The sequence below is a fragment of the Primulina huaijiensis genome, chromosome 15 (assembly GCF_012295235.1).
Source record: "Primulina huaijiensis isolate GDHJ02 chromosome 15, ASM1229523v2, whole genome shotgun sequence".
NCBI lineage: Eukaryota > Viridiplantae > Streptophyta > Magnoliopsida > Lamiales > Gesneriaceae > Primulina > Primulina huaijiensis.
In genome coordinates this window covers 1,599,720-1,614,785 of record NC_133320.1, presented here as the reverse complement: position 1 = coordinate 1,614,785, position 15,066 = coordinate 1,599,720, and the positions used below count along the sequence as shown (strand labels likewise).

Sequence of the window (15,066 nt, the reverse complement as noted above, 5' to 3'; positions counted from 1 at the left end):
CTTATCATCTGGACTAGTTTCATCTTTTCAAACTTGGTTTAAAATTTCCATGCGGCAGTGTGTTATAATCTTGGCGGCGTTCGGAGTTCAGGTTGAGACTATGTTTAGAAGGTATTCCTTGGTTTTTATGTTTGGAAAGCTACATTAATAAAAAAAAATGGTGATGTATCATTCGAGGGTCCAATTTTTTTAGTTCGACTCAAGTCCTCGAAATCTCAAGTACGACAATGGTTCCAGTTAGGATGATATTGAGTTCAATATTTCTACATAAAGAATTGAACGAATGGGAAAAAAGTCAAACAAAAACAAGATCATAAATCCTTCCTCAGTTTGAGCATATTCAACACATTTTCATACACGATAAACGTTATCGAAGCAGCAGGAGCATTCTTCAGCACGTTCGCAGTGATACCCTTATAGAAACCTCGTAGACCCTCGTATCTGCAGTTGAGCCAAAGAGGAAAAACTTTATGTTATGTTCCATGATGCTGTGAACTCATCGAGTAAAAATGAATGAACAACAAAATATGTGGACTCCTTGTCATGAAAGACTCTTCTTTCACACATTGTATGAACTGATGGTAGATACTACAGTTTTGTTTTAGCTAAATAAATAAGAATATATGTTAACCATTATAGTTAAAATCCTTCATAGGTAACTTCGTTTCGAATGATAGAAACAAGTATACAGAAAACATGGACAATGATTCCGATTATACATGGAGACACAGGATGATGTTAAGTCTCACCGTGCAGTTTCCTTCACTACGTGCCAGCTATCCATATACCTAGGAACCCCTTCAATGCTTGGGCGTTGCTACAGTTCAGAAAAAAATAATTTGCCAATTCAAAGGGAATGAGATCCAAAAAAGAAAGTTAGAATCTAGAGTTTGTTTGCTTTATCTAAAGCAATTTTTTTCCACTGAAAAAAGGAAACACTTCCATAGAGAAAAAAAATGAGAAGGGAAAGCTTGTCACCTGCAATCTAGCTCGAATAACCTGTAAGATATCATTCAACCACGTCCAACAAAGAAGACAAGCAAATGTATCACTTAATGTATCATTAAAAGGTATAATTTTCGACAAATATCTAAAAAGGGTTTTCACATTGCAAAATTACCTGAAATGGATATGTCAAAAGAATGGCACTCAATTTTGACGAGGCCCCTAATACTGCAAAGTCGATTGAATCCTATCCACCAAAATGCAAGAAAAATCCCTCGCTTAGAAATCAATGCCACGTCAAAAATTCTCATTTTCCTCTCGTTCTTTGTTGAGAAAATCAGAATAATACAGATGCATAGACATAACTTCTACTGGATGTGACTTATTTGGAGAGAATGAAAAAAATGGTTCAGACACTAACCAATAAATCATCAGCAGTACTAAAATTATCTCCAATTTCTTCAGTCCTAACATTGATAACAACTTTGCGAAGTTCCTCATAAGCAGTAAATTGAATACCACCATGTGTAACCTGCTGATACGGCAGAAAAACACCAAGCTCCTTGAATCTCTAGAACATTTATGAATAAGTTGGGTAAAAAATGGAGGTGCTTCCCTCCTTGATTTAGTTTAGTGATTATAAATAGGTTTTGGCCAAATAACCCACCTAGGCCTATGTAGTTTTTTGTTTTTGTTTTTTTTTAAAAAAAAACCTAAACAGGATCATTAAAATCTTCAACCCAACTTATTTAGGTCTATTCAGGATATAGAAACAATATATAACAGTGAAAAAAAATTATGTTGTAGCCCCAAAGGGTGGTTTGTTTTTATATACGGGTGAATATATAACTACAGCATGTAACAGCCAGAAGAAACCAAAAAAACAAAATAGGATGGATGAGAAAACCCAACCAGAAAAAGACCAGGCATGAGTCCTCTATACAGAGCCCTCCACCCCTCTTCTTTTAGTATGGTTCTTAAAGCATCTGAAATCCAACAAACTTAGGAAATTTGAAATATATTTATAAACTATAATCATAGATAAAAGAATAAAACAAATCCCAAAATTGCATTATGTAAATAAAAGTTTAAGAGAATAATCATGCTAGCAGAAACAACACATATCATAAGACAAACAATATGCCGCATTTTCTTAATCTCGTTGGTATAGCATTGGCAAATTGATGATTAAATGAGCATACACATCATCTTAGAAACCTTCAACTTGACTTCAGATTGAAATTGTTTCCAGAAGCTTGTATACCGGAACAGCAAGCCAGATAGAGCTGTCCGAAAAGGTAGCTAACTGAACCCTATGCACATTACTGATTCCTATCATAAGTAAATATGCACGGCTTGAATAAATTTAAATCTAAACACACAATCATAGGTCAATATTAACCTTTCTTTACAAATTACACACAGCTCATTTTGGCAAACCTATGTTATCAAGCACTCATTAGTACCGGTTGATCTTGCCCATATGGGTCCCAGTCAGGTGTTCTTATAAAACCATAAACTTTCAATATAAGTAAAATTCACAAAGAAGTTAATTCATACAATAATTCAGGAAAAGAAAAGCATAAACATCAAGTTCCTGAAAATTAGAAAATAATCTTCTTACCTTAAGGGCACAAATCAAAACTATACAGAACTGAATAAACAATGATAAGCATCGGCATAGAATAAATAAAATCAATAAAAAGTCAACAAAATATTAGACCGGACCATGAAAACCAGAATATGGATGAGCTTCCAGAGGAGTCTGAAGCTGCAACCTTGTTTTCACCAGCCAAATCGGATTGGTGCAGAAACAGACCTAAACAAGCCACAAATGCACTTTTATAAGCAAGATAGTACGTTAGTACTGAATGACTTTAGATGGCCGCTCTAAAATTCCTCTGATGAATGTAGATGAAACTAACAGAAACCAAACAGCAAGGGAACCTGCAATGAATCACTGGCAGGCTAATTCTTCTCCACAAGCCCAAATAAATATTTATCCTTGGATGTTTTCAATCAACAAAAACTTAAGATTTTTTTATGTTTGATGGTTGCCAAACACAAATTTTCAAACAGAAGATGGAGACCTAACCGCATTACTGACAGATTTACATGGAAACATTGATCCAACTCTATAAAAAAAGACAGAATATTAAAATGATTTATGGTTTATTGACATACATTAGCAAATAGCAACTGTTAAATAGAGTTGATGTACAAAATTTTTTTCAGTTAAAATACATAAAAACAACAACTTCAACTTTGTAAGCTCATGTTTGTGAAGAATAGAACACTAGCAGCAAATCTGCTTCCCTTTTGAAACAAAACTTTGGGGATTCTGTCCTTTAAATTTCCCTTTCCATGTGACAATAAGTAAATTTGAAGTAAACTATTTTTTTCACATGTCCATGCAGTTGTGATGCAACATCTGCAGTTATGGAACACCGCAAGCTGACTAAGTAAATATTAGCATACAAATCCTATCTCACACATTGGAAGCTCATATTACTGACCAAACCTCCTGCTTCAGCGGCTGATGCAAGATGAAGACCTGGGCTGAGCACATCTCGGCTTCTCAAATATCGTTGCTTGGCCTTGCTGTAGCTGAGAATACAAGGAAATCAAATTACGGTCTAAACACATGGATATAAATGCATCCTACATGTTTAGTAAAATCTAGAGGAAAAGCTGATGAGCCATATGGATATAAATACATTCTACATGTTTATTAAATCAATCTAGAGGCAAAGCTGATAGTAAAACAATAAGTTATACAACTCCAACAAGCAAAACCATATGTTCTGCATGGTTAGTCCACTAACATTATCAGAAATCAAAGGACTCGAATACACAAAATATAACAAGGAAATTTAATCATCAAATGTGTCACTGCATCGTGAATATATTTTATGATGGACCACACAATAAATTTCAAAGGAAGAAATAATGAGGTGAAAATGTGGTTAACTATTAGCCCAGTGGTGCGGCAAACAGTTTCCCATGATTGAAGTCCTGGATTCCAGTCACCATTATTAAATGGGTAAATTTGATTTAAAACAAACAAGTAAAAGAAGTAAAATTCGGAGCAGTTGCTGCTAAGTATTGAACTCATTTGATGATGACCACTCTAACAAAAATACAAATATGTGCACATAACGCATTCCATATTTACTTCGGGCACTCCAAGTACAGAGGAAAATATATTTTTAAACTGGAAGTTTTGAAAGCATTGTTGAGCAATATTTAGTAGGATAAAACTCTGATATCGATGCTTACAAGTAGAAATATAAAGCCCAAGAAACAGTAGATCCAAGAACAGCAGGGTAGAAACCAGCATATAGTCCTCTAAAACCCTGAAGCAAAATGATAATTTGAAGCATGCAGCAGTGACAGAAAGAGAGACAATAATCTTGAAGATCTTATAACTGAGTAAAAAGAAACAGAAAGCTCTTTTCTAGCAATGCATCAACAAATCATGTTAATAAGCATCCAAATTTGAAAGGTTTGATTATTTAGCATTTGGAATGTACCTAAAACAAGAATCTGGCCACCTTCAGACCAAGTAACTTTTCGATTCGGGATTCAATGAGCATATTGGACAAATTTTACTGCTGATTTACAAAATTATCCCACTTTAAAAGGTAAACCTCAGGCAACTCAGATGCGATTTGTTTTAATTGGGACAATTTTGGGTGGTGGGTTGGGTGCGGTGTGATTTTTGGAGTCAGCACTATTCGATGAACTTCATTCCATTTCAAGATACGTGTAACAATATCCTTTCAGCAGAAAGAAAGAGAGGTAAAAAAACGGATGAAAAAAGACTCAATTTATTGGCAAATGATAAATATGGGAACATAAAATATTAAATGAAGTGTTGGCAAGTCTTGAGTTCCTCAAGAAGAACAAACCTCGGTACGAGCAATGGTGAAGAGAGCATGAGGAGTGTTTTTGTAGGTAGGAAGGTTCAATGATCGCCCGTCATTCACTGTCTCAACATCAAACCAATAATTAACAACCAAAAACGATTATCACAAACAAAACGCAGGTTCATTTAATATGGATATAAACAAAAACCTTGAAAGCGGGTGCGAATAACGTCGAGTGGGTGAGAGAAGGAAACAGTGGCGAGGCCTGCAGCAGCGCCAGCGGCGGCATTCTCCCACTGCCAGTGCGAAGCCATCAATCACCGGAAACTAGTCGTTTAAGCTTCGCCCACGTCATTCGAGAAATCCAACCCGTAAAATGACGAAGCTTTCTTCCCCTCGAACGAATCCAGCCTCAATCAAACCAAATATTCTGCCAACTACCCACCAAGAAACGAATTTTTGAAACTTTTGACGGAAGAGAGAAGAATCCTGATTTTGTTGCCGAGTGTGAGATGGGCCGTCTGTTTTGTAATTCAAGGCCCGCTTGATTGGTTAGATTTACTTGTGGGCGAGCATCGAGATAACTAAAGAATAATAATAATGAATAATTAATCCAAAATAAGTATTATTTGAATTTTTTTATGAATTATTAAATTAATATTTGTTATATAAACTTAAACTACATAAAGATCGATAGTATTTTCTATTATAAAATGAAATATTAATAAAAATTAGATATAAATAACACCATATTTAGTTGGGTTTTTGTTTTTAAATATAAATAACACCAAATAAATCACAATTTTTTTAGTTGGTTTTTTCAATTTTGAATTATGCAAGGGGTAAAAATTCACAGGCATTGGCTTACTTTACTAAACTCAAGAAGTTTTTTATTCATTTTTTTCAAATTCACGACTAAACCATGTCCAAGAAGTACTATAGCAGTAGTCGTTTTTTTCTTCATCATCGTCACAGATTTATCGTCTACACACATTCCTACAAACTTTGCTCACTTTATCACCTTTGCTTGATCTTGTTACATCTGCTTGATCGACTTCTTGTTACTCTTTTCGAGACTTTAGCACACTTCATCTTTTGTTCCTTGTCAATTTCGATTCCATCACATTCAATTCTCTCTTTGGTTTCTCAAACATCACATGTTTTTTCATCGACAGGTACCAAAGTTTTTTCGTCCTTCATTTTCTTGAGCAAATCAAGAACCCCCTGAAGTGCAAGATCAACATCATCGCTTCTCATTAAGTGTTCTGCAATTTCAGCAGGGCTGATCTCTACTTCCCGGATGAAGCTTCTGATCTCTTGACATGGCGTCTTTGTTTGATCTTTGATTCCCAAGTAGTTCAAGGCCAGAACATCAAAACCTTCAGGTGTACAATACCCCATATGAATGTGCATATCCATTCGACCTGGGCGCAACAGGGCAGGATCCAGCTTCTCCTTATGATTCGTTGTGAAAATAACAATTCTTTCATCCCCACAAGTTGACCACAATCCATCTATGAAGTTCAATACTCCAGATAATGTCAACTGTTTCATTAAACACCAAAATTAATCAGAAATCCATCAAAGCATCATTCATGTATAACTCATGTCATAATGTGTAACATTTTTCTGCTAACCTTTGTATTAGAGGGATCATTGCCCTCGGATTCGGCACCCCTGTCATGCATTTGCACACTGCAATCAATATCCTCGATTGCAATAACTGATCTGTTTGTCGTGCACAGCAAGATTCTCCTCAATTCTGAATTTGAATATAGATCGGTAAGTTCCAAATCATACACATCATATTTCAGATAGTTGGCCATGGCAGCGATCAAGCTTGATTTTCCTGTCCCAGGAGGGCCATACAGTAGATAGCCTCTCTTCCAGGCCTTGCCTACTTTCTTGTAATAGTCTCTTCTCCTCACAAACCTATCTAAGTCTTCAATGATGGATTTTTTCAAACACGGGTCCATCGCCAATTTATCAAAGGTGGCAGGATGATCCAAATTGATGCAGCCCCAATGCCCACCCCAACTGCCACTGTCGTCATCCTGGCTATCGAAGGGAAAGTCCCTGGTGTACAACTTCACCGCCCTCTCGTTATCTTTGATTTCTTTTGCCTTGGCCATAACGTGAGGCAAGTACTCATTGAATACATCGTCTTTATGCGACTTGTCGAATGTTAACTCGAAAAATCTCTTCTCCGGCTGGACATTGTTCTTCTGACTGTCGGGTTCGATCTGAACAAACTGCCATTTGAGTTTAAAACCCTTGAAATGATCAACGACTTCCTGATTCTTCTCCATACTAATACCGATGCTCTTCTGTTTGGATCTTTTGTGCACTTTGATTCTTTCGGAGTCGGGATTGTCTATTGTGGGGAGATATAACTCGACGGCGTCGTAGATTTGGTTGCGGGTGATGCCACATTGTTCGTCCACCACCATTGTTATCTGGGTAGGAAGTGAGTTGAAAAACCTTCCCAAGTAATGTTTGAAGAAATGGGACAGTGCCTTAAAGACTGCTGATTTTATGGGCTCGGGAATCAAATCATAGGCGACTGATCGAAATAGCATAATCGATGCTGCAACTGATGCGTAGGCCGAGAAAATATTCGTAGCCATTGATTGAATTTCTGCCGCAGAATACATTTTTATTTCTCGCCACAAAATCAACAAATTCAATTTCTGATTTCAAGCAGGAACTTCGATTGAGAAAGAACTGGTATTGTGATTCGGGATGGTGTGTAATGTGTTGGGAGAGTGTTGAAATACGCGGGGAAACTCAGGCATCAAGCTGGAGAAGATGGGCAATGGTTGTTATCGTGTGTAGCTGGTGTTCAGGTCCGCTCCAAGCTATATATATATATGATTTTGGGATTTCCCCCACAGTTCCAAACAAAACCACATATAAAACACAGAATTTCCCCCAAAAAGTGCAAAGATATCAATTATATCTATATAAAGAAACGAATTATCATAACTCATAAAACACATATGTACAGAGGATGCATGCATCAATGCAGAATGTACGACACCGAATGAATATCAAAAATGAATTCCAAATATCTATTTAAATTATAACCTCTACTAGAACAATCTAACATCCATAAGTTTAAAGAAATCGAAAATTAAAATTGTTTAAATGCAGCTATGTATGTGATCATGTTAACGTAATGGGTTTTTCAATACTTGCCTTCTGTGAGAAACGAGAATATCAATGTACTGAAGATTGAGTTCTCCGCCGGTTCTTTATCACTCTGCTTGGAAAAAGAAAATACAGGATTGACGTACATGAGAGAAATACATACAATCAACAAGTTACTATCGATCGTATGCATGGATGGATAAAATATAATTGAATTATCAATATCCATGAATTGCACAACATTCTCCAGTAGCCAAATTCAAAGATCCATACAACAACCGAAAGCCAGTTAATCAGTTAAACATTGAAATTCATAAAATAAACTATACCCAGCGATTGGTGAGTCATCGACAACATAATTCGTAAAATAGCGATACGCAGAAGAAAAATGAAAGGAGGCGTAGAGTTTGGAGGCGTGTTCCTACGAAGATGCCGGCGCCGTTGGTGAATCCTATGCCTAGAGTTTGGAAGCAAGTATTTCAATCTGTGAAGAAGAGATGCGGTTACGTAAATGGGTGAGAAAGTTGAAGGGAATGAGAAGTTTATTTTTCGTTGGAAAGGGATAAGCAGGTGAAATTAAAATTAACTAAGTAATAAAAAAAATTTGGGATAAAAGCAAATTTTTTTATGGTGAAAACTCGTGTAATTTATTGAATAAGATAAAGATCCTTAATTATAAGATTAATAATTCAAAAAGAGAAAATCTCCACACGGTTCCAAACAAATGGAGAAGGGAAGGAACAAGCAAAAGAGACAATAGAATTAACAAAATTCCTTGCAGTCCACCGCACATGTCTTAAAAATGGACTTATTTATGATCTTTATCTTTATAACAAATTTTTAGTATGTTAAAATTTTAACACAATACTTTGATTATTTAAATTTAAGGAAAAAATAAAAAATTAAATTAAGCCGGGGTGAGGACTATAAATAATATAGTGGTGAACTATAAAGACTAAAAATGTACTCGGTAAAATTAATACTTCAATCCTCATGTACAAAATATATTTTTTATAGTTAAATTTCATGTAATTTTTTGCACTTATCGGCTGCAATATTTAACTCTTAGAACTAATAAAAGTTGATGATTATGGAATCATGAAAAAACTAAGTTATAAAAACAGAGGAATCAAGGTGAATTCAAATAAGTTTTTATCTTAAAATAATTATTCACATATTTAAGTTACTTAAAATCTTTGATAAAATATTTTGTTAGCTTTTTAAAATATTTTGTTAAACATGCATGGGGTTGTAGACATGTTTTCTATGTGTTGTAGAATTTTCATTGCAAAAAATATATTTGATTTAGATGTATTGCTTATAGAACTTCTACACTCTTTAAAGATTAAAATTTATGCATATAGAATTTTTTAGTTTCAAAATAAATCATCTAAGATTTAGAAATTATAGGGGAAAAAAATTCTAAATTGTTATATTTGTTTATTGTTTTATGACTTTGAAAGGTCATAGTGTAAATAAATTATTTTTTCAATTATATGGTTTGCGATATTAATTAAAGAGGTGTTAGCATAGATAGTAAAAGATGATTCTTGTCAAGAATGTTATTTTAAAGATTAGAGATCACATTCCATATATAGATATTTCTATATTTTGGCACGTTGGTGTATATATTTTTGTTTGACCTAGAAATTTGTGAACAATTTGATATGAATATCGAGTTTAAAACACAATTCTAAATTATATTATTATTCAAGTAACTTGAGATTTGGGACCGTAACGCTCGAAGCCCACCAAACATTTATGCCTTTATATTCATCCGTCACCTCATCATGATCCGCCACTATCAAGCGGAACACTGGCTTTGAGTCGCTTGGGTTGTATGGTGGAGTTGGCGTTGGGATACTTTTCGATGGCCGAAAAGGCCTCCAATCCGTCTCCCTGGTACTCGTGGAATGTGATATGGATGAAGGAGTAGAAAAAGTGATATATTTAGAAAAATGGTCTCGGTCGATATTTAATTTTTTTTTAAAAAAATAACTTTTATTTCGATGATTTTGTTTGTTTGAAGCTGTATAGAGCCACGAAATTCGTAGGGAAAATAGTTCTGAATCATGGTATGAGCTACCATTAGGCCTGCTATGGCAGAAACCACTTGAGCCGAGCCATCCCCCGAGCGCAAACATCTTCTTCTTATATATATCTGTTATTGCTGAATAACTGTAAAGTTCACCCTCCAGCTCCATGTACATATAATTTTTAGCCGTCAAGCCTGCACTATATTATTGAATTGGCCACAATATACTACTAATTAAATAGTATTTAGTCCCTTTTATGAATCTAAACAGAAAATAACTCCCCCGAAATAGAGTAATCGTATTAGTGAGAATCACCTCTTTCAAAATCGATATGAAGTCCATGACAAATTTTCAAAGAGGGTTGAGAGAATTGAGAGATTTATTTTGAATTCATAAAAATATTTTCCATACTACCGACGACTTTTTAGTTTCTGGAACGCGTGCAGGAATCGAGTGAGTGATATTTATTTGAATAAAATCATGGCTTTTAAATTTTCTCGAGCACCGTTGAAATATATCATGTATATAATTTTAATATATTTTATCATATTCGTAAAAATGAATTTTAAACAAATATATGCTCACATACATGTCGTGGTCCACGCACGGACACCAACTACCGTTGAAGTAGTGTCAAAAAAACAGGAGGTACACTAATAGTATTTATACTAGTTCTTGTATACGTGTTGCGGTATAAGCACTTAGTGAACAAAATAGAAAGTATAATTGAAAATTTACCCATTTCTATTTAGATTTTTTTACGGAAATTTACTTGAAAAAAAGAATTAAGAAATAAGAGAACTAAAAAGAAAAACAAAAGAAGTATGAAGATTTTCTAAAAATCACACCAAAACACTATTTTATCTCTATCATGTCTCGTGTATATATTTAATATTGAATTATATTTTTTCTTGTGTCAAAATTAAACTAGTTAAATAAAATGTAGATATAATAATTTATATTCTCCGTTATTTCAGCGCGAAATCGTGAATTTACCAAGAAAAATATGGGGCAGATTGATGTTATCATACATTTATGTTAGACAGCCAATCCAACAAAGCCTTGTTAACTAGTTCCGGGACTTCATCGTGGGGGCAATGTCCAGCCTGAAGATTAACCAGAGAACTATTCGGATAGAATTCTTTGATTCGAAGAGCTTTAGCAGCAAGGATCTAAGTCACCCCAGACCAGGAACGATGGGCAAGAAAGCTGGCTTAAAACATCGTCAAGTGTGTATTTCCTCTTGTTCGACATGAATTGACTCATCAGTCTACACATATCAAAGAAGAGCAGAAGATTTAAATACATAATCTAGTGAACTACAAGTGATATAATTGTTTTTTATAACACTTTGTTTGGATGTTTATAGGCGTGCCATGCCATGTGTGTGATACATAAACCGTGTAAATCAGCCCCATCTAATGAAATCAAGCGATTGTCAGAAGCTTAAGGGAACGGTTGCTTCAAGTACTTAGTTCATGTTATTTTATGAAGTGTGATGCATGACATCATTAACTACGTCACTATTAGCGACAAATTAACATTCCGTCGCTAATTTTAGCGACGGTTGTAAAATGCCGTCGTTGGATATTTTAAAAGACAGTCGCTACATTGCGACGCTGTTTCAAAAATCTCGTCGCTAATTAGCGACCGAATTAAAATAACTGTCGCTAATTTTAGCGACAGTGTATGCCAAATCCGTCGCTAATCTTGTTATTACAATAAAAAAAATTATGTTTATAATTTAATAAATCTTAAAAAAACGTACACTATAATAACACTTAAAAATTTACAAAAAATTGAAACAAAAAAACGTACCTTAAATCGAAACTTAAATGGCTTAAGAGAGAAAAATTTTAAGTGTTATGAAGTGGTGTGGTAGGAAATGATTCGACTGGTGATATTTAAAGACAATTTGCAACGGTTTTGGTTTTATCGTCGCTCTTAGCAACGGTTTTGTATTAAACAGTCGCTAATGGCGACGGTTGTTAATTTGTCGCTAATAGCGACGTACTTATACCGTCGCTATTAGAGACTGTTATAATATAACCGTCGCTATTAGAGACGGTTATAATATAACCGTCGCTAATATAGCGACGGTTTAAGTAAAACCGTCGCTAATATAGCGACGGTTTGAAAGAAACCGTCGCTAATATAAATATTGCGTCGGTTTTCAAAAAACCGTCGCTAAATATTAACGGCGCACATTTATATGCACGCTGTCGTTTATATAATTTTTTAAAGGCACACATAAACGCACGCTGCGGATATTACTTATCCGCAGCGTGCTTTTAAAGTACGCCGTTAATACTGTCAAGTGCAATAATATCAACAGCGCACATATGAGTGCACGCCGTTAAAAGTAATATTCGTAGCGTTCTTTTAATGCACGCCGTTGATGACGTGCTGCGGAAAATCATTTTTCTTGTAGTGGTCATTCCATTGTTTTAATATTTTTGGAGGATTAATTATTCCGAATTAATAAAAAAAATCTGAAATATGAGGATTTAACTTCCATTGAATATGAATGGAAGACAAAAGAGTCAAAGTTATTGATTTGCAATTGACTCAAAAATCTAGGACAACCCTTAAACCCCTGGTCGTTAGTGTATAACTAGAGGATTTACATCCATGCATATTCTTTCATGGTTGACCAAATATAATTACCTCCAAGAAAAGTTGATTAATTGAACAAATATAGAAACGCATCCATCGTCAATTCACACATTTGTCAGGTTTATATTTATATTTTGAACCTCCAAGAACCTTCTTTTTCTGCCATCATTCCAAGACGCCGTCCATGGCGGAGCTCCGTCGTGGTAAACAAACACAGTCGTCTTCCCTTAAGTTTTAAAATTTTAAAAGACGAAACCCCCGCTTTTCGTTCTTGAACTTGACGAGGTTTTTTGAGGTGATAGTTCTATGTCCATTAATAGTTTCACCGTGTTCAGATTTAGATACAGCAGTGGCATGATAATTTATTTCTATCTTTCTAATCCTGAAAAAGTTTACAATTTAATAAGTTTCACATTTTTGTGATAATTATGCATGATCTATATAATGAAAATTTATAATGTACGTAAATGCAATTATGCAAGAGATTCACCCGAACTGTTATGTTTATCTTTATATATGTGCAGTATAAAGTCTCGCAAAAGTCTAAATTAAATACATCGAAAATGTTTGTTGATTGAAAATGCTTTGATTAATCTGTAGCCTGTAGGTATAGATAATGGCCAAGTTATTAGCGATTTTTATCAAAATCATGTTTTTACGTATATAAACATGATAAATAATATGCGGAAGCGAATCGAGAATTACCTCCGGCCATTGAAAATTTGTTGAAGCTTTCTGATTTCCTTTAGATTGAAGCCTTCTAAACACTCCAACACTCCTTTAGATGGTGTATTTGCTGTATGAGATTGTGTGTTTAGGGACCTCAATGCCTTCGGTATTTATAGGCACACTCAAACCATCACCGAGTGTTTTGGGAGCTCGAGATTCAAATCAAATTTGTATACGCATCTCAATTTTCAAAATTTGAGGCTGCCGTGTACAAATTTTCAACACGTTTATTTTACGGGTCACTATTTTCTTACATTCTCCCACTTGACCCGTATATCTCATTTATCATAGGAGAAATTAAAATACATGAATCATGGCGATAGGTCATCTAAAAACGATTATTATCTTCCATGTATTACAATATATTATATCTCTCAAATAACTTAATGAATAAATCCTATGTTTATTCGAGGTCCTACTTTATTGATATTTCTCGAATTAATGAATATGCGCACAACAAATATGAGAAAATATCACATCTTAGTTTCATTAATTTGTTCTTATAACAAAATTACATAAAGGAACCAAGTCCCATTCTTTCTGTATGATCCTTAAATTTCAATGGTGGCATGCCCTTAGTCAAAGGATCCGCAATCATCAATTCAGTGCTAATGTGCTCGATAAGTAACTTCTTATCATTAACACGTTCTCTTATGGCTAAATACTTAATGTCAATGTGCTTGCTTCGACTACCACTTTTCTTATTTTTAGCCATAAAAACAGCAGCTGAATTGTCACAATATATTCTTAATGGCCTAGATATAGAATCCATAATTCTAAGCCCTGAAATGAAACTCTTCAACCATACACCATGTGAGGTTGCCTCAAAACAAGATACGAATTCAGCTTCCATAGTGGAAGTAGCAGTTAATGTCTGCTTTGCACTTCTCCAAGATACAGCTCCACCAGCTAGCATAAAAATATATCCTGAAGTGGATTTTCTTGAATCAATGCAGCCAGCGTAGTCTGAATCAGAGTAGCCAATTACTTCCAAATTCTCAGTTCGTCTGAACATAAGCATATAATCTTTGGTCCCTTGAAGGTACCTCATTACTTTCTTTGCAGCTTTCCAATGGTCTAAACCTGGATTACTCTGATATCTTCCCAACATCCCAACAACAAATGCAATGTCAGGTCTAGTGCAAACCTGAGCATACATCAAGCTTCCGACAGCAGAAGCATAAGGAATGTTTTTCATTTGTTCCCGCTCTAGATCATTCTTTGGGCATTGGCTCAAATTGAATTTATCGCCTTTCACAACAGGAGCTATACTTGGTGAACAATCTTTCATCCGATATCTCTCTAAAACTTTGTTGATATAGGTTTCTTGAGACAGACCTATAATACCTCGAATTCTATCTCTATGTATCTTAATGCCAATGACATAAGATGCATCACCCATATCCTTCATATCAAAATTTTTAGAGAGAAATTGTTTCACCTCATATAACAAACCCTTATCATTGGTTGCAAGTAATATATCATCCACATATAGAATAAGGAAACAAATCTTGCTCCCACTGACCTTCTGGTATATACATTGATCCATGAGGTTCTCAACGAATCCGAATGAAGAGATAACATCATGAAATTTTAAATACCATTGACGGGAAGCTTGTTTCAATCCATATATAGATTTCTTAAGCTTACAAACCAATTGCTCACCATTACTAGAGAAGAATCCTTCAGGTTGTTTCATATAAACCTCTTCCTCTAGTTCT

The 15,066-nt window shown here is 34.8% G+C and overlaps 2 protein-coding genes across 3 annotated transcripts; both read right to left on the bottom strand.

Moving 5' to 3' along the window:
• Positions 1 to 179: 179 nt before the first annotated feature.
• On the bottom strand, positions 180 to 5,348 carry LOC140959206 (folate transporter 1, chloroplastic). 2 transcript variants are annotated; one of them, XM_073417047.1, is made up of 11 exons: positions 5,023 to 5,348; positions 4,857 to 4,933; positions 4,225 to 4,301; positions 3,462 to 3,552; positions 2,674 to 2,764; positions 1,858 to 1,931; positions 1,367 to 1,480; positions 1,121 to 1,192; positions 979 to 999; positions 750 to 817; positions 180 to 441 (listed from the first exon to the last, which is right to left on the bottom strand). In XM_073417047.1, exons 1-11 carry the CDS (start codon positions 5,126 to 5,128, stop codon positions 312 to 314), a joined length of 921 nt encoding a protein of 306 aa, XP_073273148.1. In that variant the 5' UTR covers positions 5,129 to 5,348; the 3' UTR covers positions 180 to 311. The 2 variants fall into 2 exon arrangements, with proteins under 2 accessions (XP_073273148.1, XP_073273149.1); XM_073417048.1 differs by having other exon boundaries at positions 1,367 to 1,477.
• Positions 5,349 to 5,651: 303 nt separating this feature from the next.
• LOC140958686 (AAA-ATPase At2g18193-like) lies at positions 5,652 to 8,473 on the bottom strand. Its single transcript, XM_073416230.1, has 4 exons — positions 8,294 to 8,473; positions 8,013 to 8,076; positions 6,452 to 7,613; positions 5,652 to 6,359 (listed from the first exon to the last, which is right to left on the bottom strand). The coding sequence occupies exons 3-4, from the start codon at positions 7,466 to 7,468 to the stop codon at positions 5,961 to 5,963; spliced, it is 1,416 nt and encodes a 471-aa protein (XP_073272331.1). The 5' UTR covers positions 7,469 to 7,613; positions 8,013 to 8,076; positions 8,294 to 8,473; the 3' UTR covers positions 5,652 to 5,960.
• Between the last annotated feature and the right edge of the window lie 6,593 nt (positions 8,474 to 15,066).

Coding starts and splice junctions, on each gene's coding strand:
- LOC140959206 (XM_073417047.1), bottom strand. CDS start 5,128: ATGGCTTCGCACTGGCAGTGGGAGAATGCCGCCGCTGGCGCTGCTGCA. Junction 2,765..3,461: donor CCGCTGAAGCAGGAGGTTTG/GTCAGTAATATG, acceptor TGGCTTGTTTAG/GTCTGTTTCTGCACCAATCC. Junction 1,193..1,366: donor GTACTGCTGATGATTTATTG/GTTAGTGTCTGA, acceptor TTTGGTGGATAG/GATTCAATCGACTTTGCAGT.
- LOC140958686 (XM_073416230.1), bottom strand. CDS start 7,468: ATGTATTCTGCGGCAGAAATTCAATCAATGGCTACGAATATTTTCTCG. Junction 6,360..6,451: donor ATGATCCCTCTAATACAAAG/GTTAGCAGAAAA, acceptor TTAATGAAACAG/TTGACATTATCTGGAGTATT.